We start from the raw sequence: 23,179 nt of genomic DNA on the forward strand, positions 1-23,179 counted from the left end.
TACGATACAGGCCGGGGCTGAAGCCAGTTGGCCATGCTGGGATGAGATCACCAGGGACTAAGAAGGAAACAGCCAAGCTGCTGGCATGCCTTCTCTTCCTGGGGGGACAGGAGTGAGGCTTGGACCCCAGAGGTACTTGGGCAGCCCTGTCCGCTGCCAGAGCCTCTCTTGCCCATCCTGGAGACGCCCATGGTGGCTGGGTGGGCACCTCAAGACAGACAGATTATACATTCTCTGGACACAGAGAAGGTCTCTCCTCATCTTGCTGTTGACCTGGGAGCACAAGCCGTGAAGGAATAAGCCTTTCCCTAGGGATGCCATCCTGTCTGCATAGCAAAGGACAATGGAGAGAAGGCTCCACATGCAGACAGACAGTGTTGCAATCTGTGCACACAGGGGGTAAATCGTGATCTGGGTGTGCAAGACCACTAGAATTGACTTCAGCAGAATCCACTCTATGGCTGCATTCCGATGGGCTTCTCGGCCCGAAACAGGCCCTTCCCCCAGGTGGATTAAAAGGGGCACGGCCAGATTGGCACAGCTGCCGGCTGCTCCCCTCTCTCACTCGCCCTGCTCTCTGATGACTCAGAGATGGATTAAAAAACCACTAGGTGAAAGATGGTAGCAAAGGCTCCTTGCACTCTCCTCCCACGTTCCCAGACGACTGACCTCAGCAGAGTACGAAGAAAACTGACTGGTGGGGTTTTTTCAACCTTTACAGTCCTGCAATGCACTCCTGTGCATGGGGAAGGGATCTTTTTTAAAAAAAACCCTTCCAAACGGATGGCACGCTGCACTGTATAGACGCTCCAAGAGTAGGCAGGCATGTTGGAGTGGCATGTCTGACCCTGCTCCCCTGCTCTGCCTCGCCCTGGAGAGATTTGCCCCGCCTCCTACATGCCCGGAGCTGCCCGTCTGCTCACAGCCTATGAGATGCAGCCACAAAGAATGCATCATGTTTCTGCCTGTGCAAGAAACTTTTCTAAAACATACTTTCCAGTTGATGGAACATGCGGCACTCTGCTGACCTGGGACCAGATAACGGGGGCAGCTTTCCTAAGGAGCCCCATGCTCAGCTCCAGTCCTATCTAGCTGGACCCTGGATGAAGCCAGAAGCATTTGGAAAAGTACCCTCAGATAATCAATTTTTCCTCCTTTCCCTTCTGCAACAGCAACAAGTCCTGGTGGATTCCAGGTACAGCAGCCAAGCTTGAGCCATAGGTCAGTGATTCTGCACGTGTGCCATTGCCTGTTCTCTGTGCACCGTCACATTCTCTTATGTGGCACTCCTGAATTATAATCCAGATGCCTGAATTTATTCCCAGTCCTTTCTGCATTCCCCTGAAGATGGCAGGAGGAAGGAATCTGTGGCGTTGAATGAAGTTGCTCCGTCTAGCAACCTTCCCCTTTCCGCTTCGCCCAGCCAAACAAGCACACTGCGAGGGCGGGGCTTTCCTCATCTCCTCAGGCCACATAACACAGATGGCCCAGAGGCAGCGTGAAGGCTAGGGGCATTCAAAGGCACGGAGCACTTCCTGTGTCAGGTGGAGTCAGTTGCGTTGCCCACGTTCATCCCTGGCCCAGCCAGAAAACAGCCCTCTTCCCCTCACCTTAAGAACATCTTGCATGCCTTGCAGTTAGTGGCCTTCTCAAACGTGAACATCTGGAAGTGGTGGTTGTTTGCGGTGGCCTTCTCAGGCTTAATGTTGGACCTGATAGAGAGAGGAACAAATGATCAAATGTGACTGGTCCTAATCTGCTCCCGCTGCCCCTGTCTGCTGCTTCTCTTCCCAAATTTCCCCAGATGGCTTCTCTGGACACCCACAGAGGATCAGCCGCTTAGCTTAGAGCCTTCCTCCACCTGGTAACAATTCTCTGGGTAGCTTCTGTTCCCGCTGTGAATGCAGAGGCCTTTGTTGTAGCGACAGAGGACTCAGCACAGTTTCCCCAGATTTTGCACACCAACATCCCCCCCCTATATGGCTGGTAATTGACAGAACAAGACAACATTATAAACTGCTCCAGAACAGTGTACTAGTTCCCACGTTTCATTTTTTAAAAAGTGTTAAGTAACTAGCCCTTTTCATTGCAGAGTTAAAATTCTGGAAAGAAAAGGGCAAAACTTATTTATTTTAAAAAGTCTGAAAACTAGTGTATTTTTGCAGATGATTGTTATACTGTGCTTCTCTGTCAATGGCCAGATTTGATTTTTATTTTTTTTTTAAAAAGGGAAAGCCCCCCCCCCCCCGGCAGGCACTCGCATGGGTTGGGAGGGGCCGAATGGCAGCTGCAGAGATGAGATCAGGAAAATGAAGTGGGCGGGACCTGCCAATGGCGCCGAAGTGGGTGGGGCCTGCCAAAATGTATATTTTCCTCTCCACACGGTGCCCAAAGCCACCTTTGAGAGCCATCTTTCCAAGAAGACTGTTATCAGGCCGGGTCAGGGGAAGACTGCAGTAGAGCAGGAGAGAAGATGGAAGCCGGATGAATACAGAACAACAATATGTGGAGCTCCCCAAAACAGGGCTGTGCCAAGGCAGAACAAAACGTTCATGGGGAAGCAGCCAGGATTCATGACAAGCTCTTCAGTTGCCTCTTTGCATTAAAAGGAAAAGAGCCTGGTTCAGGTGAGCAGCACTTCTGGGGCCTGGGAGCCCCACAAAAATAACAAGAAAGGGAAAGCAGAGGAGACAAGAGGAGAAAGGAAAGAATGGAAAGATCTAAACTCCGCAAAGAATTCCTATATTGCAGGCAGTGGCTTGTGGCTGAAAATGTCACACCCGGGTGGGGGGGGGGGGGAGATGACGACTGGATTCCAGTCCTCCCTCTGCCATGAAGCTCCTGAGGTGACTCTCTCTCTGCTTCACCTCCCCACAGGACGGCTGCTACAATTAGGCTGGGAGGCAAGGAACAAGGGAGCTGCCCTGGCTCTGCTCTCTCAAGCTTTTACCTCGGCCTTCTTCCAAGGATTTCAAGTTGACTGAGGTGGCTCCTCCCCCCTCCCCTTTATCCTCACAGCAACCCTGCCAGGTAGGCTAAGCTGGGCAAGAGCCCAAGGGAAGCTTCATGATTGACTGGGGAATTTGAACTTGAGTCGGTCTGTTCTCGTCAGACACTCTAAGTGCTCCACCATGTTGCCTCCTGGGAGGAAGTGCAGACTGACTGAAAGGGTTAAGGGGCCAAGGCTCCATTTAGGAGGCTTTTGGTTGAAGAAACAATGTCACCGTCTGTGTCCTCTGGTCCCCTTTGGAGAAAGGGAAAGAGCACCGGAGCTTCAGGACCAGAAACTACATTTCAGCTGCTCGTAAGCCCCGATGTCCCCAGATGCTCACATGGCCATCTGAAACTGCTCCATCCACTTCCTCTTCATCTCTTCTGTCTTGCAGAAAAACTGGAAGCCCTGCTTGCCTTGGAGGTGAGTTAGGTAGAACCCGTACGACCACTGCAAAGGGAAATGGGAGACTGTGACCCACCACCCAAGGAGGGAAGAGCTCCAAGCAGCTGGCAAAGGGGACCAAAGACCAGGCTTAGGTGGGCAGAGAAAGCTGAAGGGGGTTCTGGGCCGCTGCTTGTTCAGGCTCCCAAGCAAGAATCGTAGCATGTCCACTAAGCCCTCTGGCTTTCTGCTGCCAAATGCCTACAGAGAGGGGAAGGAAAGCTGCCAGGAGTCTTAGCAGCGGTTCCGGCAGTGGGAGACGGACTGCAGCCCAGTCACCTGTCGCCGTTTGAGAGGCAGAACCATGAGTGACTCTGTTCTAGCAGCATGCGTGCAATCCTAAACGTTGTTGCTCAGAAACATGTCCTGCTTTGTTCAGTGGCCCTTGTTCCCTCACATGTGCCAAGAAACACTGCCTTACACATACTTGGGCCACAAACTCACAGAGACTCTTCAGGCAAGCTGCCCTCTCTGAGCCTCATTGGTGATACAGGGAGAAGACCCTTGGCCTACTCTTCAGGGCTAATGTAGAGCGACCCAAACAAGGCGCCTCAAGTACTTGTTTTGCACATTCTATAGGGCTATGGAAGGGCTAACAACTACTGACAAATGGCTTTCTAAGGGACAGGTGGGTGGGTGGGGCTTACCATTTTCCCAAGAGACTGGGCAGCATGAGAGAGGGAAGAAAGAGTTCGTTAGAATGGCGACACCCACCGTGGGGCACCTGCAATTCTGATGCAGTTTCCAGGGGTGGGAAGATCCAAGTCCTGCCACCCTTCCAGGGAGTGCGCTCAGTGGTACAGCATCTGCTTTGCAGACAGAAGGCCCCAGATTCAGTCCCCGGCATCTTCACTTAAAAGGATTGGGTAAGAGGTGACGTGACAGACCTCTGCCTGAGACCCTGGAGAGCCACTGCCAGTCCATCTTGTCTACAGACCATGATGGACCAAACAAGGAGAAAATTTCCCAAGAGACGCCTCCATTTATATCACTTCCTACCTGGTTCTTTCAACTGGGGATGCTAGGGATTGAACCTGGGATCTTCTGATGAAAGCAGATGCTCTACCACTGAGCCACAGACCCTACTCAGACAGGCGGTGTCTCTCCAGCATCACACGTGGAGGTCTTATGCATCACCTCCTACCTGATCTTTTCAGCTGGAGGTGCTGGAGATGGAACCCGGGACCTTCTGCAGACTAAGCAGGGGCTCTGCCACTGAGCCACAGTGCCCCCCTCCCCAAGGAAACAGCACCCTAGAGTGACCAGACGGCATCCTCCTACCTTCTTGATGTCCTTGTTGTTTGTGGGGTCGTCTGTCATCTTATATGAGAGCAACTCAATTATGTCCTTCTGCTCGTAGCTGTAGCCTTTCCTCTTGCAAACAATCACCACTTTATCAAACAAAAATAAATACCTGTCCAAAAAAAAACACACACAAGAAGCCACTGGCAGGACAGTCCAGCACAAAACTCTTGAACTTGGTATCCCTTCCCCGCGTGGGACCCCAGTTCTGGGGGAGGGGGGACTCCAGGCTTCACCCAACTGCTATTTCCAGGAGCCCCCAGGGGGGAAAGGCCGGGCAGTTCAGCGGGTATAGAAAGGATTCCAATGTTTACAGCAGAGAAGAGACTGCCGCCACCCACCCAGCCGAAGCCAGGCAGGCTCCAGGACATGATGGAGGCCTCTTCCAAAGGCATCCAGAAAGATGCCCGTGCTGCCTGGGAGTCTGGGATCAAGACCTTGAGGCACATCCTCCCCTTCCCAAGCAAGTCCAGACGTGATGCCCAGCAGCCCTCCATCTCACTCGCCAGTCCCCTCTCTGCTCTCTGTGGGGAGTGTGTGGGGGCTGCGCGGTTATTGTTTTTTAACAACCAGAAATTAACAGTCACTAAAAGGCTTCAAAAGTATAAAACACACAATGGTCCAAAGGTTCACTGAAAAGGAGAAGGCTTTCAAAAAGCTTAATGTTTCCTGCTCTTACTCCTTCCGTGTCCTCCCCGTGAAGATACAGCAGAAAGAGCTGTCAAGGCACTGTTTGTGCCACTGGAAAGCTGCAACAGGCCCCAAATGCCACCACCAGTCTTCTGGCTAGACCCACACCACCACCAGTTCTGACAGCTTCACACAGGCAGGTTCCTGGGCTCAATCTGAGGCGTGGAGTTTAACTGCAGAGGTGTTTCCCACCCTGGGGCCTTTGAGCATGAAGTTCTGCCTCCTCCATAGCAGTCTGCTCAGGGCACCTCAGTGTCCCAACAGGCCAGCCAGTCAGCTGAAGGCCAGTTGGGCTCCTTCTCTTTGGCTGATTTGGTGATGTTTCCATCACTCCATGAGGGAATGCTAAAGACAGACATCTGCATCGTTGATGACATACACACTCTTCATTTCTGCAAGTTGCTTTGAGTTCCCAAAAGGGAGAAAAATCAGGTACATATTTAAAACGAACAAAACCCATGTAAGCACAGGGCATATAATTTTGAAGGATGGGAAGGGGGAAGAGAGTCACGTTGTTCCTCTTTGTGGAACATGCACCAGTAAGTCAGCCCGGAGGCAAAGACGGACACTTCTCGCCTGCCCCCTGGCTCTCTCACCTGTCTTGCTTTGTGTGGTTTACTATTGACCGCACTTTCAGCTCCCCGTCAATCTTTGGCCTTCCATATTCTTCTAGTTTCATGGGCTATAACGTAAGGTAAGAAAGCGCACACACTATTGTGAATGGAAACTTTTCTATTTTTCTTTTATCTTTAAAGTCTTCAAAAATATGAAAAGGATGTCAAAAAGAAGGAAGTCCAGAGGATGGCAAGAAAACAGGGGGGATCATTTTAAAAAGGCGCAACATTGTGTCCGGCCACCCAGCCCTCCATCTTTGGGGGGGCATCTTCTGAAAAGAATCCCCCTGCTCAGTCTCTTCTGGAGTGCTGGAAAAAGCTGATCTCCCCCCCCCCCCTCAGAGGGGCTTGAGCTTTTGCTGATGGGGCACTCTGATGGACAAAGGCTCTGCAAGCTCCTCCCCCCTGAGAAGTTATTTTGATTGACCTTTGCTTGCTAACGTGGGTCAGCCATGCATCACTGTGGCTGGATTCACATGTTACATTTTGTAACATGGCCTGTTAACTGCTCTGCTCTCAAGCCATGGAAGGCTGGCCGCTGGAGGGAATCCCGAGGTGAAAAAGGGCAAGAACTGCAGAGGTGGAGCTTTTGCAGCAAGCTGCATGAGGCCTATCGCGGGGGTCTTCAGCCCCAGTGTGAGAAATGACCTCCCCAAACACACACAGAGTCCTAGTCAGACATCACTGACACCTAACTCCAGCCTTGGCTCCAAATTTCAGCTGAGCCAAATGAAAAGAACATCCACAGCAGTGTCTTCCTGTCAAATGGAGGTCCAGAAGGCACCAGCCAAGGAGCCCGCCAGGGCAAGCCTGTCAACACTGCTCTGTGGTCTCTCCTTCAGCCTGAGCCTCTGGGCCTCTGCTCTTCCTGCTTCTTCAGAGCCAGCCTCATCATGGGCACATTGGGGGAGGCAGGGAAAAAAGCCCCCCTCCAGCCAATGTCAAGCCAGCTGGCCCTCATCCAGCTCTCTGCCATGTGCCAGGAAGCATCAGAATCACGACCACACAATGCCCAGGTGCTGAGGCAAATCCATTAAGGAGTGGGCCTTCCCCCCAGGCTCTGTCTCCTTCCTCCTTTCCCCCAGCAGAGCCAGGCACACTTGCCAGGCGGTGAAAGGAAGCACTGAGGCAGTTTTCCAACTCACCAAGTTCTCTATGGAACTCTGAAATTCACTTATTTTCTTCAGTGTCTCTTTGTCTCGCTTGACTTCATTTATGTACATGGCCAAGTCCTGCGAAGCAAAGCAAAACAAAGGGCGAAATGTCACCAAAGGTGGGATCAGATGAATGCTGCTACTGCTGCTGCAAGGGAAGTCCTGAATTGCAGCTCCAGAAGTCCCTGGTCCTGGCATGCAGAGAACGGCTGGGGGGTCCTGCTTATCCACCTTCACAAACTGCTTCAGGCCTTTCCCCTAGATTAACAAACACGGACGACCTAGAATGATAGAGTTGGAAGGACCTCCAGGGTCATCTAGTCCAATCCCTGCACAATGCAGGAAATTCGCTCAGACCTTCCCCCTGCTCCAGGGCCCCCCAGCAGCCAACACCAAGCAAGCTGCCCCCCATTCAGCTCTCTGCAATGTCAAAACCCTCCAGGACCCCTGGCCAAACCGGCTGGGAGAAAAACTGCTGACTGACCCCAAAGTGTCAGTCAGCATTTCCCTGGGTGTGTAAGAAGGAGCCACAAGAACTAAGCAGTCTTAAAATGTGGTGCCCCAAATTGAACACAATATTCTAGGCAAGGTCTAACCAGAGCAGAGTGGAGTGACTCTGTCACTGATAGCATCACTTTGTATAATCTGGACACTATACTTCTGTGGGGATACAGCCCCAAAGCACATTTTGGCACAAAGAAATGTTCTTAAAATTTCCTAGAATTTTCTTGGCACAAAGAAATGAAGACCAGAAGTCTAACTCCACGTAATAAACGAACATGTGAATGTCTCCAAAACGCCATGGGGTGAAGGTAGAAGGGGAGAGAAATGGTTGGTGGAGAAAGGGTCAAGCAGCCCTTTTGCTCCAGGCAGTGGAAATGCAAACCACCTCTTGGTGTCAGGGTCAGACTCTTGAGATGCATCCAGCACACCTTCTGCAAGAAGGCACACAACTGCTGCAGGGAATACTAGTGCAGCAATGGCAGACATGCATGCTGGGTAAAGGTCAAGATCAGGACAACCTGAAATATCTGACTGTCTCTTTTGTAACATCTGGCCTCATAAGGAGTTCTGGGGAGCAAAGACTTGCTCACTGCTACATGTCATGGGGCTGGTCCTAATAAAAGGCATTGTTTGTGATGTGAGAAGGCATGCCATGGCACTGTAATTCTCCTAAAATGCACAAGAGGGCAGCAGATAATAAAATAATTACAACATACACCCCTGTCAATAACTTGAATCCTTTGTATGCAATCAGTCCTAAACAGAGTACCGTGAGAAAAAAATTCATCAAGAAAATGCTACTGGAGAGCCCGAAGTCCCCACGGCTTCCTGTTCAGGCCTGCCTTCATTTTAGAAGCACAGACAAATCAGGCCATGCTTATGCTGGGAGAAACCCCATCATTCCCAATTCAGGATGATCAATACTCAGAGCTAATTTCAGAGGGCAGCTGTGTTGAGAGTTCTCCCAAGAACTGCTCTTGAGAGGAACAGGTCTGCAAGAACTTGTGACTGACCCAAGGTCACCCAGCAGCTGTATGTGGAGGAGTGGAGAGTCAAACCTGGTTCTCCCAGATAAGAGTCCCTGTACTTAACTACTGCACCTCAGGGGATAAGCTTTCAAGGGTCAAAGCTGATCTCTGTAGTCTGGAGATGAGTTGCAATTCTTGAGGTCTCCAGGCACCACCTGGAGGTTGGCAAACCTAGAAGTCACAGAGTTGCTGAGCGGGATTTCTAAAATCCCAGGCCTCAGTGCCCCACTGGGCTTCTTGCCCCATTTCCTACCCAGCAAAAGTGGGATCTTCTCAGGGCACATGAGGCACAATAATGTGAATCTGCTGCGTTTGTACAGGGTGCAGCTATTCCAGCTCCCGGGTGGGGGCTATGCTCTGTAGTTTTTGACATGCAGATTATCCAAAGGGTCTGGAAGGAGGCCTGGCCTAGTCATGCACACACACACCAGCACATGGATGGACAGCTGGAGCCCTGGAGGGCTGGTTGTCTTGCTGGACCTCCTCATGCGGCCCCCAGCACAGCACCTGACCCCAACGGCCTCCCCTTCCAGGATTCTGCATTTCATCTGCTGTGCCTTGAGCTGAGGCCAAGGGCCCTCCTTTGCTGCCCTCAAGCAGCAGGGCCTTGGCTGAGCACTTGCCTGAGCTGCTCACTACGGCATGAGCCAAGGAGGGGGGGGAGGTCTCTGCCACAGCCTCTGCTGCCCGGCCAGGGCTGAAAGAGCAAGGAGTCCATGGGCAGACCCACTGCAGGTGAAGGTTCACCCCTTGCTCGTCAAAACAGGCCCTGGTTCACAAGCAGTGGCCCACCAGCCCTCCAAGCCGCGCCCTACCTGCATGGCTTCCAAGGCCTCCTTGAGCTGCTGTTTTTCTGGCCGATCGGATGAGTGGCTGAGCAGCTCCTGCAAGACAAGCGTGGTGTGTCAACAGCAGTCCTGCCCGCAGCAAGCCCCCAAGCCACAGCCCCCGCTCGGGGAAACCACCTTCAGCCACGGAAGTGCCGGGGGGAGGGAGGGAGGGGGTGGCTGTGGGGAAGTGGTGGTCTGCTCCCTTCTGCGGCCTCATTGCTGGGGTCAGTTTGGGTGCTCTGCTTATCACCACACAGCAGGCAGGGGGAGTTTCACACAATCAGATTATCGGCAAGCTCTTGTGGTGAACAAGGCGGGATTAGCCGAGCTCACAAAAGACTCAAGAACCCAGGAAGAACAGCAATTAGTGCTGCTGCCATTTTAAAAGGAGGGAAATGAGAGAGGACAGGGCAGCTGGAAACTGCCCTGTTGTGGGGAGAGGCTGTGGCTTAGAGGTGGAGCCTCTCCTCAGCATGCAGAGGGACCCAGGTTCAATCCCCGGCATCTCCAAATCACCAGGGAAGTTTAAACAACTGAGACTGACAGTTTAAACAGCTGAAGTGACAAAGGTCACTTCTAGCTGGGATGTCCATAAATCCTGCTTGTTGCTGGGCTCACCCCCCCCCCCTCCTTCCTTCTTGTGCGGATTTCCCAGGGAGAAAGGAAGTGGGGTTATTCATCAGGAATGGATGAAGGTGTCATGGGTGCTGGGGACCCTGCAGAGGAAGTTGAGCCTGCAGAAGAAACTGTGCCCCTGCCACCTGCACCAGTGCCCCTGCCTCCTGCTGGAGAAGATCCCAGCCCCCCTGCCTCGCCCTCTCGGGTGGCGCATGTGCGTGACCGCCTCCGTCAGGACCTCAGGGATTGGAGGAGGGTGGCACGCTCACAAGCAAGACGCTCCCTGAGCCCTGAGTTTTGAGAGGATTCTGGCCCTTCTAAGAGCAAGGATGCTTGAGTTGCAACAGGATCCTGGCTGCCTCTCTGAGCCAGCAATTAGCCCAAATGGGCAACAGCCAGCAGAGGGCTATATAGCTGTGGGCTTTGGGAGGAGGCTTTGTGGAAGCAACTAGTCATCTCCCTGACGTTCTAGCATCCACTCCGGCTTGACTTTGGTTTCTGGACTCCCTTACTTTGGCTTGTGACTTCTGGACCCCCTGACCTCGGCTTCTGGACCTTGGACCTGCAATACTTGTACAGTGATTTGGATTTGGCGCCTCGGACCCTCCTGCTTACTGGCTACAGACCTCGGACTGCCCCTGGACTTTGCCTGACCCGGCCCCAGCCGTGACAGAAGGGACAGAACGGTTCCTCAACATGAATCTCCATGAGAGGAGGAGGAGGGCGGGAGGACCAACCATGCTCCTGCTCAACTTAGTGCTAGATGGAAGTCCTATTTGAATCCAGCCGAAGTGCTTATGGCACCAGAAAGACTAACAAATGAGTTGTGGGGCAAGTTTCAGAAGAACCTAAGAGGAGCCCTGCTGGATCAAACCAATGAGGGTCCAGCATGTTTAGTCTTTCACAGTGGCCTCAACCCGCTCCTCCGGAGGTCCAACGAACAGATCATAGAGGCCGAGGCTCTGAGATGCAGAGGATTAGGGCCTCTGAGCGTGGAGGTTCCCTTTAGGGCTAGTGGCCACGAGGAGAGCTCTCCTCCATTAGCCTGAATCTCAGCAGCTCCACCCTGTGCACCTGGGGGGGGGGGGTCTGTCTCACAAAACCTTTTTGCTTCCAGGACTGTTTCCGTCTTCCAGATGCTCCAGGGCTGCCTGCCGCAGACGGACTCCTTGCTCCGGAGTCTGTCCTGGGCTCCCCCTCCCTCTGCAGGGGAAGGCAAGATAGGGCTCAGCCCCCAAACGGGGTCTCAAAGAAGGGCTGATGAGGAGAGAACAAAAGGCCCCCGACTGCCACTGGAGCTAAAGGGATGACTCTTGGGGCCCAAGAGAGGACGGGGGATCTCTTCATGCCGGAAGAGGCCTCTGGCTCAGGCCTCCCTTGCCCTTCCACCTCCCCGGCCTCTTTCCTCTTCCTCCCAGATGCTTTTCTTGGCTGCGGATGAGGCCTGCCGCTCTCTCCGCCTCAGCCAGGCCAGCCGCTCCAGGTCAGTGCAGACGCAGCAGCTTTCCCCATGTTCTTCTGGAGGAGCCTCACCAGGCCCTTCTCCTGCCCCCACTAAAGCAACTGCTTTGGCCAGGAGGACCCCATGAGACCCACCACACCGGCCGGGGCTCCTACTCTCACTCAGAAGCCCCAGAATCCACATTTCCCTTCTCATTAGTAAAAGCAGGCCTCTTTCTCAGTGCACCTTCATGATGCTTGGAGAGGAGAGGGCCTCTGAGACTGTGCAGAGTGCCATTCTCCCACTAGCTCACAGGCATTGTTATACCTCATGCATGTGGGACGAGGTTAGGAGCTCTTCTACTGGTGGTGGTGGTGGTGGGGAGGGCTCTGCTGGATCAGGCCAAAGGCAACTAAAGAAGCAGCCAGCTAAGACACCCCAGGAAGGTTAAGGAGAAAGGCAAGAAGGAAGCAGCTCAAGCAGATTCAGTCACTACTGCTATGTTTCATCAATTGGAACAAGACTTTTATGGTGCAATCATGCCCTTGTCTTTGCAGAAGACTGCTGGGCGACTATTCTGTTAAGCAATAATGTAATAATTCTGATTTGGAGCAAGAGCTGAAGCAGAAGGCCCCAAGCCCCTCCTGCTGCAAGCACAGGCCCTGAGCCATCCAGCTCCTGAACAGATCATGACCGTGGCCATTTCTGAGAACTGATTTCATCAGGAAGCAGCTACCCTTCCCCTCAATCCAAGGAAGACGTTTCTCTGACATTCCGTATCCTTTCCCAACATGGCCGGCTTCCCCTGCCCCTAAACAAGACGGCTGAAAAGAGGGCCCTCCGCCCCATTTGCCCTCCCGTCACCTGCATCTCTGGGGACTTACTTTTAAGAGGAGGTGATATTTCAAGACTCGTTGCATTGGCACCACCAACAGGTCCTGCAGCTTGAACTTCCCGTCCTGGACTTTTAAGGTGCATTCCTTCACGGGACAACAAAGCAAAAAGGAAAGGAATTTATCCCACTGCACTTCTGCCATGAGGCTTCCCCAAATGGTGTGTGTGTTTAGTGCAAGAGGAAAGGACGGAGTGTGGGAAATAGCAGCACCACCAGCAGCCACATGACAGAATCCCACTGGTATGTGTGGATACTGGGAGCAAGTGGGATTAAAACCAGGGGCCTCCCAATTTGCATCACATGTGGCCCAGAAGCCCATCCAGGAATAAGCAGGTTCATCCGGTTTAGGCTGTGATGCTACTTCACCCTGAGAACTGGAGTGAAATCCCTGGAAATCTGCACCCTTCAATGGAGTGAAAACCCAGGAGCAGAAAAGAAATGGCTCCATTTTCCTCACCCTGATCTTCCTTGGAGATCATGAGCACTGGGAGAGAAAAACTCTGTGCTCCACAGGAGTGCCTTTGCGGATCTTCCAGGCCTCACATCCCATGAACTCCCATGAGAGCACACTGGCCAAGATCACTGAAGTGACCCCCCTCCACTGCCAGCTTGATAGCAGAGCACATGGTGCTTTCAAAGAAGCCCCCATACTTTGCCCGATCATGTATCACAGGAGAATCCTTCTCTTCCTCCTCGTCACCTGGAGAGTTTCCCCACCTTGCCGATGCTCAGGAGCAGGGAAAAATTCCAACTGTGGAACAGAATGGGCTGAGGAAGGAGAAGGGGACCTGAGGACCAGCCTCTGCTCACTTTTACAAAGGAGACGGCAGGTGAAATCACTCAACGGGTGGCGGGGCTCTCATTCAAAGTCAGCCCAGACAACTGAGCTGCTGAGGCCCAGGCTGATACGGCGAACCCCCCACTTCGGGGCAGAGCTCCTGCTGGATGCACAGAAGACCCCAGGCTCAATCCCTGCCATCTATCGCTAAAACAATCAGGTGACCTCTACCTAACAGCTTAGGGAGCCACTGCCAGTCTAAGAAGCAAACCTGACTTCCATGGACCACAGATCTGATGCAGTGTAAGGCAGCTCTGTGTGTGTGTGTCTGTGTGCATGCGTGTGCGTGTGTTCATTTATTTATTTATTTATTTATTACTTTACATTTATATCCCGCCCTCTCCGCAAGCGGACTCAGGGCGGCTTACAGTATCATAAAAACAATCAATTCCATAAAACATATAAAACCATAAAACATTTATCAAGTTAAAAACTAGTACGCTATCTCAATCTAGTCTGGCGGTATTGGGTTCTGACTATGACCGCCAGCTTCTGTAGGATGTCCGGTGGCAGCCCATTTTCAGTCAACCAGAAAAGCCTGCCTAAACAGTTCGGTCTTACAGGCCCTGCGGAACGCCGACAAATCCCGCAGGGCCCTTATAGCTTCTGGGAGGGTGTTCCAGAGTTCTGGTGCTGCCACCGAGAAGGCCCTAGATCTTGTTGCGGATAGCCTGGCTTCTTTTGGGCCAGGGGCCAGGGCCAGGGGCAGACAGACATCATGAGATGGCACAAAGCCTGCATCTATAAGGAGGCTCTTCTTTCCTGCTCTCCTGTTCTCTAGGGTTCTGGGACCAGAGTAGTGACAGGAATGGTTCATAAAAAACACTGTACAAATGCAGAACATTGCTGAAAGTTGCTGCAAGAGAGGATGGTGGCCATGCCAACTTCTCCTGAAGTTCATCACCTCGACTTTCTGCCGAACATCCTCACGGTTGGCCATGAGTTGATTCAGCGTGGTCTGTGCGTTTTCCATGCGGCTGCAGTACTCGCCGTAGATCAAAAGCCTGCAGGCAAGGGAGGAGGGAAGAAACATGAAACACAACACTGGCCAACCGCTAAGTTTGCTTGTTTTGTACTGCCCAATTTTGGGTGCCATCAGTGACTTCCATAAGGTAGAGCCCCTTTTGTGCAGCCAATGTCACATCAAAGCACCTTCCCTTTCCCAAAGTGAAGAGAAAGAGGTCCTGGCACTGAGGATCCCACTGGGCAGCTGTGTTGGTCTGAAACAACAGAACAAAGTTGGGAATCCAGGGCACCTTTAAGACCAACCAAGTTTAATTCTGCGTATAAGCGTTTGTGTGCGTGCACCCGAAAGCTTATATCCAAAAGGAAACGTTGTGTGCATGCACATGAAAGCTTATACCCAGAAGCAAATTTTGTTGCATGTACAGGTACAAAATTAAACTTTGTTGCACGCAAACAAAAGCTTACACCCAGAATTAAATATTGTCTGCCTCAATAGGGCCACCAGACTTTGTCCTGATGCTGAGGAAGCCTCCTTTCAGAAGAACGAGGGGGACCTTTGTGACATTTCACATGCCTGCAAGGAAAGGCACCACTCACAACAGACAGTGCCCACCTTCTGTGCCGCAGTCTGGCCCTCTGTTGCAGAGTGTCATGGATGCCTCACCTCCTTGACAGAACTAAGCTGGGCCACCCTCCCCCCCTCACCCTTAAGAGCCTGAGAGGCTCAGGCAGGGCTAGTCTCTGCATACCCAGAGGTGGGGCAACTGCCAGCTCTCCACCCCAACCTCTTGCCCCCTGCCTTTGTGCCTTCCTCCCCATCACCCCACAGGCACCACCCAGCATCTTGGAGGAAGGCAAGCAGCAGCTGTGGCCCTTTCCAGATGTCAAAGAAAAGGAAGGTTTCACAGGCAAAGGAAGAGCACTTAGGCAGGTGGTTGGCAGGAAGGGAGATGCAGGGGGGCTGGTAGGCAGTGGGTGGAGGGCAGGCTATTCTCTGCCCTGCTCCCCTCCAAAACCTGGAACTGGCTCTGGGTTCCCCCCCCCCTTTTTGCTGCACCCCAGGTAATTTCTCTCTGCTGGAAAACAACACCAGACGCATGCATTTGCCTGACAAAATTCATCAACACTAACCTAATTCAATACAGCAAAGGGGACTGGAAAGGAAAAAAGGAGGAGGAAAAGCCTTGTTGGGTTTTGACATGCAAAAGGCAGCCCTCCTGCAGTGAAAAGAACGCTCCTGTTTCACAGAGAAAGTCCTGTTTTGGACTGCAAGTTAGCGGGGTTCTGGAAAGAAACACCACCAATGCCACCTGTCAGCCCAATGCCACATGGCTTGCTACTGCTGGGCAGGGGGGCGGTTTGTGTGCCCATGTGCTTGGGAGGGCTCCCTCGTGCCCCTCCCCACCAAGCAATCTGCCCGTCTCTTTGTCTTCCTGGGGAGGGGAGGGAGAGGAGAAGCAAAGGGTGATTAACATGTGGAATTCACTGCCACAGGAGGTGGTGGCGGCTACAAGCATAGCCACCTTCAAGAGGGGTTTAGATAAAAATATGGAGCAGAGGTCCATCAGTGGCTATCAGCCACAGTGTGTGTGTATATATAAAAATCTTTGCCACTGTGTGACACAGAGTGTTGGACTGGATGGGCCGTTGGCCTGATCCAACATGGCTTCTCTTATGTTCTTATGTGACACAGAGTGTTGGACTGGAGGGGCCGTTGGCCTGATCCAACATGGCTTCGCTTATGTTCTTATGTGACACAGAGTGTTGGACTGGATGGGCCGTTGGCCTGATCCAACATGGCTTCTCTTATGTTCTTATGTGACACAGAGTGTTGGACTGGAGGGGCCGTTGGCCTGATCCAACAGGGCTTCTCTTATGTTCTTATGTGACACAGAGTGTTGGACTGGAGGGGCCATTGGCCTGATCCAACAGGGCTTCTCTTATGTTCTTATGTGACACAGAGTGTTCGACTGGAGGGGCCATTGGCCTGATCCAACATGGCTTCTCTTATGTTCTTATGTTCAAAGGACTGGATGGGTTAACTGGTGGTTACATTTGCTGGCCAAAGAGCACAAAGAAGAGCCAGTCTGCTGCTGAAGTCAGCAGTGCAGTAAACAGAGAAGCGGGAGGCCTCTGGGCGCCAGGTGTTCAGATCATTCCAAGCAGAGATGTCTGAGGCCCGTCCCTGTTGATCTGCAGCCCTGAGGCAAGAAAGACCTGCCCCACTTCCCCCCTCCCCAAAGGTGCACGGCCAGGCCAGTGGGACCCTCCACCACACCATGAGGCCTGCACGGGACCATCTGGAAGGTCTCCCAAGGCAGGGGTGGGGGCAGCCTACAGTGACCACCCAGCTGAAACTGCTCAGAGTCTGGACTTCGTCTCAGGGAGGGAGATGGAGGACCTTCCCATCACACTTTCCATTCTCTTGCCTCGCCTCCTCCCTGTGCCTGCCAGTTTGGCTGCATGCATCCTCACTAAGTTGGGAACCTCTCTGAGTAGCTGGAGAATCTTGCCTGTGCCCTTCTGGGGGGTTCAGTGAGCTGAGAAGGAAGCCGAAGCAGGGAAATGGAATGCCTGGGGGCAACTCTGCAGGTAGCTCTCGTGAGGGATTTTTGCTGTAGGCAAACCCGCAGTGAATGAAGCTCCTGACTGGACCATTCTGCACAGAGATTATCTTCAGCGGTTCTGGGGATGGAGGGAGGCAGACCACACAATCAACCCAACCAGTCCTGTGTCATCTGCTGTTCCCAGGCAGGGGACATGCAGATCCCTTTACCACTCCTAATACGACTGCTTTTGCTACCCTGAAAGTCCCTCAAATGTTTCACACCAGCAGGAATCTCCACATTCACCTAGAAACGCTGCTTGCCAAGGAATTTAGTGGCAACTCGAGCAGCAGAAATGGCTGCCACTGGATATGTGGAGAAGAAGATATTTCAAGGTGCCACATGCAGCCCCCCTCGAGAGGAACAGTTGCAGGAATAATCGTGGATGCCTAAAAGAACAAGTGGGTCTCTCTCCTTTTCTAATCCTTTTGCAAACAGCCGAGTTTCGGTGCCCATCATCCCAGCATGGGCACATGGCATAGAATTTAGCAACCTGAACCTCTCAGCTGTTCTTAGATGTAAGACTCTATGTCTCGTGCAGATGTTAGGTAAGACTCTATGTCTCATGCATTAGGGATGCTCAGCTGTGCTTGCTCTGCTAAGCCAACATGGAACAAGGCGTGCCTCTTACAAACATTTCCATGCCCCACAAAACTCGCCTCCTCCTTGACAATTTCAGGGGGTGTGGAAGAGGACAAATCTGCTCTCCCCCCCCCTCCAGTCATGTCCAGCTCCCATGCAATCCGGGCCTTCTCCCCTCCCCCTGGCCTGCAGCCTCCTGGCCGGGCTGATTGGCTGCTGCCTCCGCCCTCTCTTTGTTTCAAAACAGGCTTGGGGCTGGCCAGCAACAGCAATCTGCTTGGCTCCATCACATCACTCTCGCTACCCAGAAAGAAGCCCAAGCAGAAGCAGAAAGATGGAGCTGAAACAGCAGCTGATCCAGGCTGCAAATAGCAGGGACAAGTTATGCTTCTGGAAAATGCCCCAAGTCCCCTTTTCTTTTGCTGCAAATACTCATCCCCCCACCCCCCGCAATGTGGCAGAATGCTGAATGCAAGTGACTCTGTGGAGACCTGAGTCTGGGCACCCAGACTTCTGGCCTAGAGGTGACAAACGCCAGAAGAGGCTGCTATGGGGAGTGGACAGGCCAAGTCCTTCTCCATCCTCCCCCCCCCACCAGACTCCACCTTTTCCCTGCAACTTGCAGGGGCTGGTAGGGAGGCAGCAGCTGGGGAGAGGGTTGCAGGGGAAAGCAGCAGCTGGAGGAAGGGATGAAGGGATCCCCTCCCTCTTGCTATTTCTCTGCTGCAAAACTGCCAGCCTATTCCTCCCCATGGAACAGGCGGCTTGTGATAGATTAAGGGTTCAGGCATTCCCCGCCCCCCATTCAGAACGAGTTTAGAGGCCTCTTGCCCTCCCAGGTTTTTGGGGGGCCTAAAGACTGAGGTACTATGATTAGAACTGCTGTTCACTCAGATCTCACTAGGCCCTGCCCCATAAGTTGTGGAGGACCCAGTGGTCCTATCTGCAAAGAACTCTCGTAGACTCACAGGTCAACCTGAGGAAGTCTTTGGAGTTTGGAGGCTGTGCGTCAGTGAAAAGGGAAATACAGACAAACTACACTGGCCAGGCCTTCCACCCTAATTGGATGAGCAAAACAGGATTTTCTGCCTGGATCCCCAGCACCATCTCCAGCAGAGAATGTCCCCATATCCCCCACACACTCCCCACATGGACTGGGAGGGAAGGATGTTATATCCTTGGGAGAGTGTTCTGCTGCTTGGACTTTGCTGGTGATCTCTGGCCTGAGATGTCCAGCTGTCCTCGACCAGGGGCATGGCCTTTTTGGTCGTGGCCCCATCCTGGTGGAACTCTCTGACAAATACCATTAGGGCCCTGAAGGATCTTATGCAATTTCACAGGGCTTGTGAGGCAGAGATGTTCTGCAAGGCTTTTGGTTGAGGACAGCAATGGTTTCCACTCTGGCTGGCACCTCTTCTCCTCCTGTAAGCAGAGGCCGGCCAATCATTCCTTGGGGGGAGGGAATGTGTTTGCATTTGGGAACTCTGCTGTTGTGTGGTGACAACCAGCCCTCCACTCCTGAACCTGCTTGAGCATCAAGCGGTGAGGGGGGGGGGAATCCGGTGGGGGGGAATGCCATGCGAGGGGATATAGTGCATCTTGGGATCCTTGGAAGTCTGGTGTCATGGTTAGAGTTTCATACTAGGATCTGGGAGTCTCAGGTTCAAATCCCCATCAGATCTGCCGTGGAAACTCACTGGGTGACCTTGGGCCAGTCACATGCTCTCAGCCTAGCTTTTGCTCACATGGTAGTATGCAAAGGTGCATGCAGGTAATGTGCCAGTGTGTGTGGGGGGGGGGGGGGCTGGGAGCACCCCCTGCTCTTGGAGGAACTGTAGGGGGTAATGAGCAGGTTTTGACCCTGGCCAGGTGGGCTCACAGTTGCACAGGCCACCGTTCCCTAAAGGAGCACCTAAGAGCTGGGCAGGCACCACTCTTCCCTGCTCCCTCCTGCCTCTCAGCACGAAGGAGTCCTTGCCTAATGGGGAGTGCCTCAAATGCCTCCCAGCCCCCCCCCCCCGCAGATCCAATGCTGCACAGCAGCCTTTCACACCCCCTCAATATGCTGAATGGGAACAGCTTCCGTGGGGCACAACCTGCCGTTGTGGAGAAACGAATCTCTGCACGCAGCAGCTGCGCACGGCCCCCGGGCTGCAGGGGGAAGGAGCACCAGCTCAGCAATTGATGGGAATTTTTAAACAAGTAAAATAAGGAACACTCATGCCACAAGATGCAGGAGGGAAAGCTGACAGTCACATTGTCATTCAAGACCTTCCCGCTCACTGCCAGAACTTTGAGAATAAATTCAGTTGTGCATCTGGCAGATCTCCCCAGCATCCTTTCAGAAGGTTGTGAGGAAACATTATTTGCCAACTCCATGCCATGCAGGGACAAAAACAGAGATGGGCTGTTGGGAAATTCCAAAAATCAAGATCTTGGCAGGAATCCTTTAGGTGGAAACCTGACCCTCTTTGATTTGCTTCATTGCCCTCCAAGACTATAAGTGTTCTCAGCTTGGAGGAAATGAGGGCTGTGCCCTCCCCCATCCACCCCGGTCTGCCTCCTCCCCACTCTCCCACAGATCTGGTCTGCTGCTGGGATCAGGCCCAGGCTGGCCCTTGCTATGGCTGCGGAAACCTGGCCTCACCGGGAGGCCACAGAAGTGGCGAGATGCTCCAGACATGGACCTCTCAATCTGCTGCTGCCCTCGTGCCTGTTCTCCCTGGCTTCTTACCTTTCTTTGAATTCTAGAAACACTTTGGCCAAGGTACACCCGCCAGACATCATGGAAATGTCTATGGCTCTCAGGAAGCTGAAGTGGACTTTAATGAGGTCCTGAAAAACAAGGGGAAACGTGCCTCAGTTCACAAGAACCTGAAAACATGGGGAGAAAATGGAATTTGCAATCCACCTGCTCTAGTTTCAAACAAAGTTATTAAGTCACACTTAATGCTCAGAACTTTGGTGAAAAGTTTAACTTGCATGAAACCCCAAAATATCCCCCCACCCCCACCAGACCCTATAAACTCTCCTAGAGAGATTTCCACTATGGAGAAACTCATATCTTGGGGGGAGGGATTGGAACTGATTTGGCTATGAAAGCCCAGTGTCATCTAGTTCACTCTTCGATAGAGAGAGAAACTAGGAATCATGGGAGGGAGGGGGGAACAATCTCCTTCTCAGATTTCTCCAGCTTCTCAGGTCCTTGAGCAAACACGCCCCCTCCCACTCCCCACTTCAAACACCAGCTTTGAGGAGGGGTCTCGTGGCAGGCTGAGCTACTGCACCGCAGGTCCTTCTGAGGGGGTCTCTGCTACATTCTTTCCCATTCTGGCTTAGGGTTAGATGGTTGGTGACCAGCTGGTGACATTCCCCTGTAATCCCTCCCTGGAGAAATAAGCCCTTCAGCAGAAGCTGCAAGACACACAAAACAGTCTGGCCACATTCAGTGGCTGAACCTGGCCTGAGTTTATTGAGGGGGGGGAGCTGAGAGGCAGAGAATCCTCCAGAACAGCTGAGCCCACTTAAGGATGGGTTCAACCCACAGAGCTCGCCATGGATGCTGGGAACGTTTGAGGACTTTCAGAGGACAGAAGGGCACAGTATCCCAGCAGCCTCTGGAGCTCTGCCTGGAATTCTGGTCACAAGTTTCAGACCTCCGCCTGGCTGTGGGGTGCCCCTAAGAGAAGGGCAGGAGAAGGGCCAGCTGGCTGCCTCTGGGTGGAGAGGAGAAGAAAGGCCAACTAAAGGGCCAAGGGACGCAGCTGGCCCTGGAAATCTGGGGCAGGACTTCTGCGGAGGCTGCAGCTTGGAGTAGGAGATGGTCATGTAGCTTTGCTAGTGTATTCTTTCTTGTAAAGCAAATATACAAGAGGGGATGGGTTACAAAGTCCTTCCTCCCCTATCCCAGTCTTCCTCCACAGCTGTATTTTGTAACAATGACATATGGCCTTTCAGAAAGAAAAGAAGAAGGACACACACCAAGAACCAACTGGGACCTCTTCTGAGGTCTGCCCTGGTGGAGCTGGGAAGGAGGGGTCTGCAGAGGAGTTGGCTCAGGCCTTCAGCCAGTGTGGATCTCTGGCTCCCCAGAGGGTCTCCCATGTTAAACACGAAGACTGCCTTCATTCTGGGGTGGACCCCTCTGTCTCAGCCTCATGGTTGGGAAGAATGGCTGGGAAGAAACTCCCCAGGGAGAAAGATCTGCCTCACGCCCCAAAGCTGCAGCTACTCCACTGGAGCAGCATTTCCCACTAGGAGCAGTTTCAGAAGCAGAGAACCACCTGGCCCCTCTGGAAGTCACAAATGTGGTCCAAAGAATTTCTCCTTTACAGCTTGACTCTGGGAAGGGACTTCGGCTGGCTCTTCCTGCCAGCTGGCATCTGCAGCCAGCCCTCTCTGCACTCTGAAACCTCCACACACTGGCCCTGGGCCCTTGCAGACCCCATCCTGACACAGCCTGGAAGCCATAAGGGGACTCTGGGAGGGAATTACATCCTGTAAAGGAACCTGACTGACACCCAGGCTTCATAAGGCAGAAAAGAGGACAGGCAGCTTACTGGAAGGAGAAGAAATTTACAAGCTCAGACTTAGGATTGCATTACCTCCAAATTGATAAATATTGCCTCCATGTCTTGCGGAGTGAGTACCAACCTTAATGGAGTCATATAGTTCTGCAATAAAGAAGCAGAAACAGATGAGGAGCACAAGTGGCCTATCAGATCCTAAGGCTTGCTAACAACATCTTTGCAGACAGCTGAGGCCCCTGCTGTGGGGCAAGAACAAGGGGAGGTGTGATATCGTCTTTCTGGGGCTGAACCACTTCAAAATTCTTCCGTGCATATAAGAAAACTAGCACAGGAGCCAAAATGGAATTTCCACCAAATTCTCCACCTGAAACCCTATTTTTTGCAGAGTGTATCCGATGTCGAGTGTACTCTGAATGTGTACCTGGTGCTTGACGAAGTCACATATAAGAAAAGCAACAAGTTATCTACCCCAAAGACCTTCTGGCTAAATTACAGTCCCACAGTTAGCTGCAGCGATTCTGTGTGGTTAAATGCCCAGGGAATGGGAACCCTCTTCCTCCCTGCCGTCTCAAATACTTGCTCATCTTTTTGTGCAGGAGATAAAAAGCTTGAGCTGTTGGCGCTTCTGCTCCCTGCAGTCTTCTGTACTTGGCCCTGTGCCATTATGCTGCTGAAATCTTCTTCTTTTGTTGTTTTGAACTGAGAACCCCCACCATAATTCATCAAAACCAATTAAAAGCCATGAATGTGTACAGCAAAGTGTTCTTTTTAATCCAATTAGTTTCAGTGACAAGACAGCGCTGGTGAGAGACGGAGATAAATAGCTTCTCTTCCCTCTCATCTGAAGGCCATCAAACAGCAATAAGAAAAAGGCAGAAGTTGGTCTTATCAGGAGACGTCACCTTTGTGCCACGCAGGAAGGATGATGAGCCCTTTAAGAACTGCAGGTGGGCCAGGGGAGGGGGGGAGCAGAAGGGGCAGCAAAGCGAAAAGAAGCACCTTTTTCATTCTGCATTGGAGGGGTGTCAGAGTGTGCCTTCGCAGACAAAATAAGATAAAAATCTTCCTTTCCTTTCAAAAACCACTGGGGATTCTCTTTTAACTCCTTCATAAGTTCCAACTCTGTGCAGAATTAGCTGCTTCCAG

General features: G+C 52.4%; 1 protein-coding gene across 1 annotated transcript in view; it reads right to left on the bottom strand.

Annotated features, from left to right (window-relative positions):
• The window catches only part of VAV2 (vav guanine nucleotide exchange factor 2), a 282,288-nt gene that overhangs the window by 17,981 nt on the left and 241,128 nt on the right, over window positions 1-23,179 (bottom strand). The window contains exons 7-16 of the mRNA XM_060250995.1: window positions 22,109-22,177; window positions 20,239-20,339; window positions 14,255-14,354; window positions 12,502-12,597; window positions 9,544-9,612; window positions 7,188-7,274; window positions 6,025-6,110; window positions 4,718-4,850; window positions 3,333-3,442; window positions 1,611-1,712 (exon numbers count right to left, since the gene is read on the bottom strand). Of these exons, the coding sequence (XP_060106978.1) occupies window positions 1,611-1,712; window positions 3,333-3,442; window positions 4,718-4,850; window positions 6,025-6,110; window positions 7,188-7,274; window positions 9,544-9,612; window positions 12,502-12,597; window positions 14,255-14,354; window positions 20,239-20,339; window positions 22,109-22,177 (953 nt within the window). The remainder of the gene's footprint in view (window positions 1-1,610; window positions 1,713-3,332; window positions 3,443-4,717; window positions 4,851-6,024; window positions 6,111-7,187; window positions 7,275-9,543; window positions 9,613-12,501; window positions 12,598-14,254; window positions 14,355-20,238; window positions 20,340-22,108; window positions 22,178-23,179) is intronic.

This window comes from Heteronotia binoei, chromosome 12, assembly GCF_032191835.1.
Source record: "Heteronotia binoei isolate CCM8104 ecotype False Entrance Well chromosome 12, APGP_CSIRO_Hbin_v1, whole genome shotgun sequence".
In the NCBI taxonomy this organism is placed as follows: domain Eukaryota; kingdom Metazoa; phylum Chordata; class Lepidosauria; order Squamata; family Gekkonidae; genus Heteronotia; species Heteronotia binoei.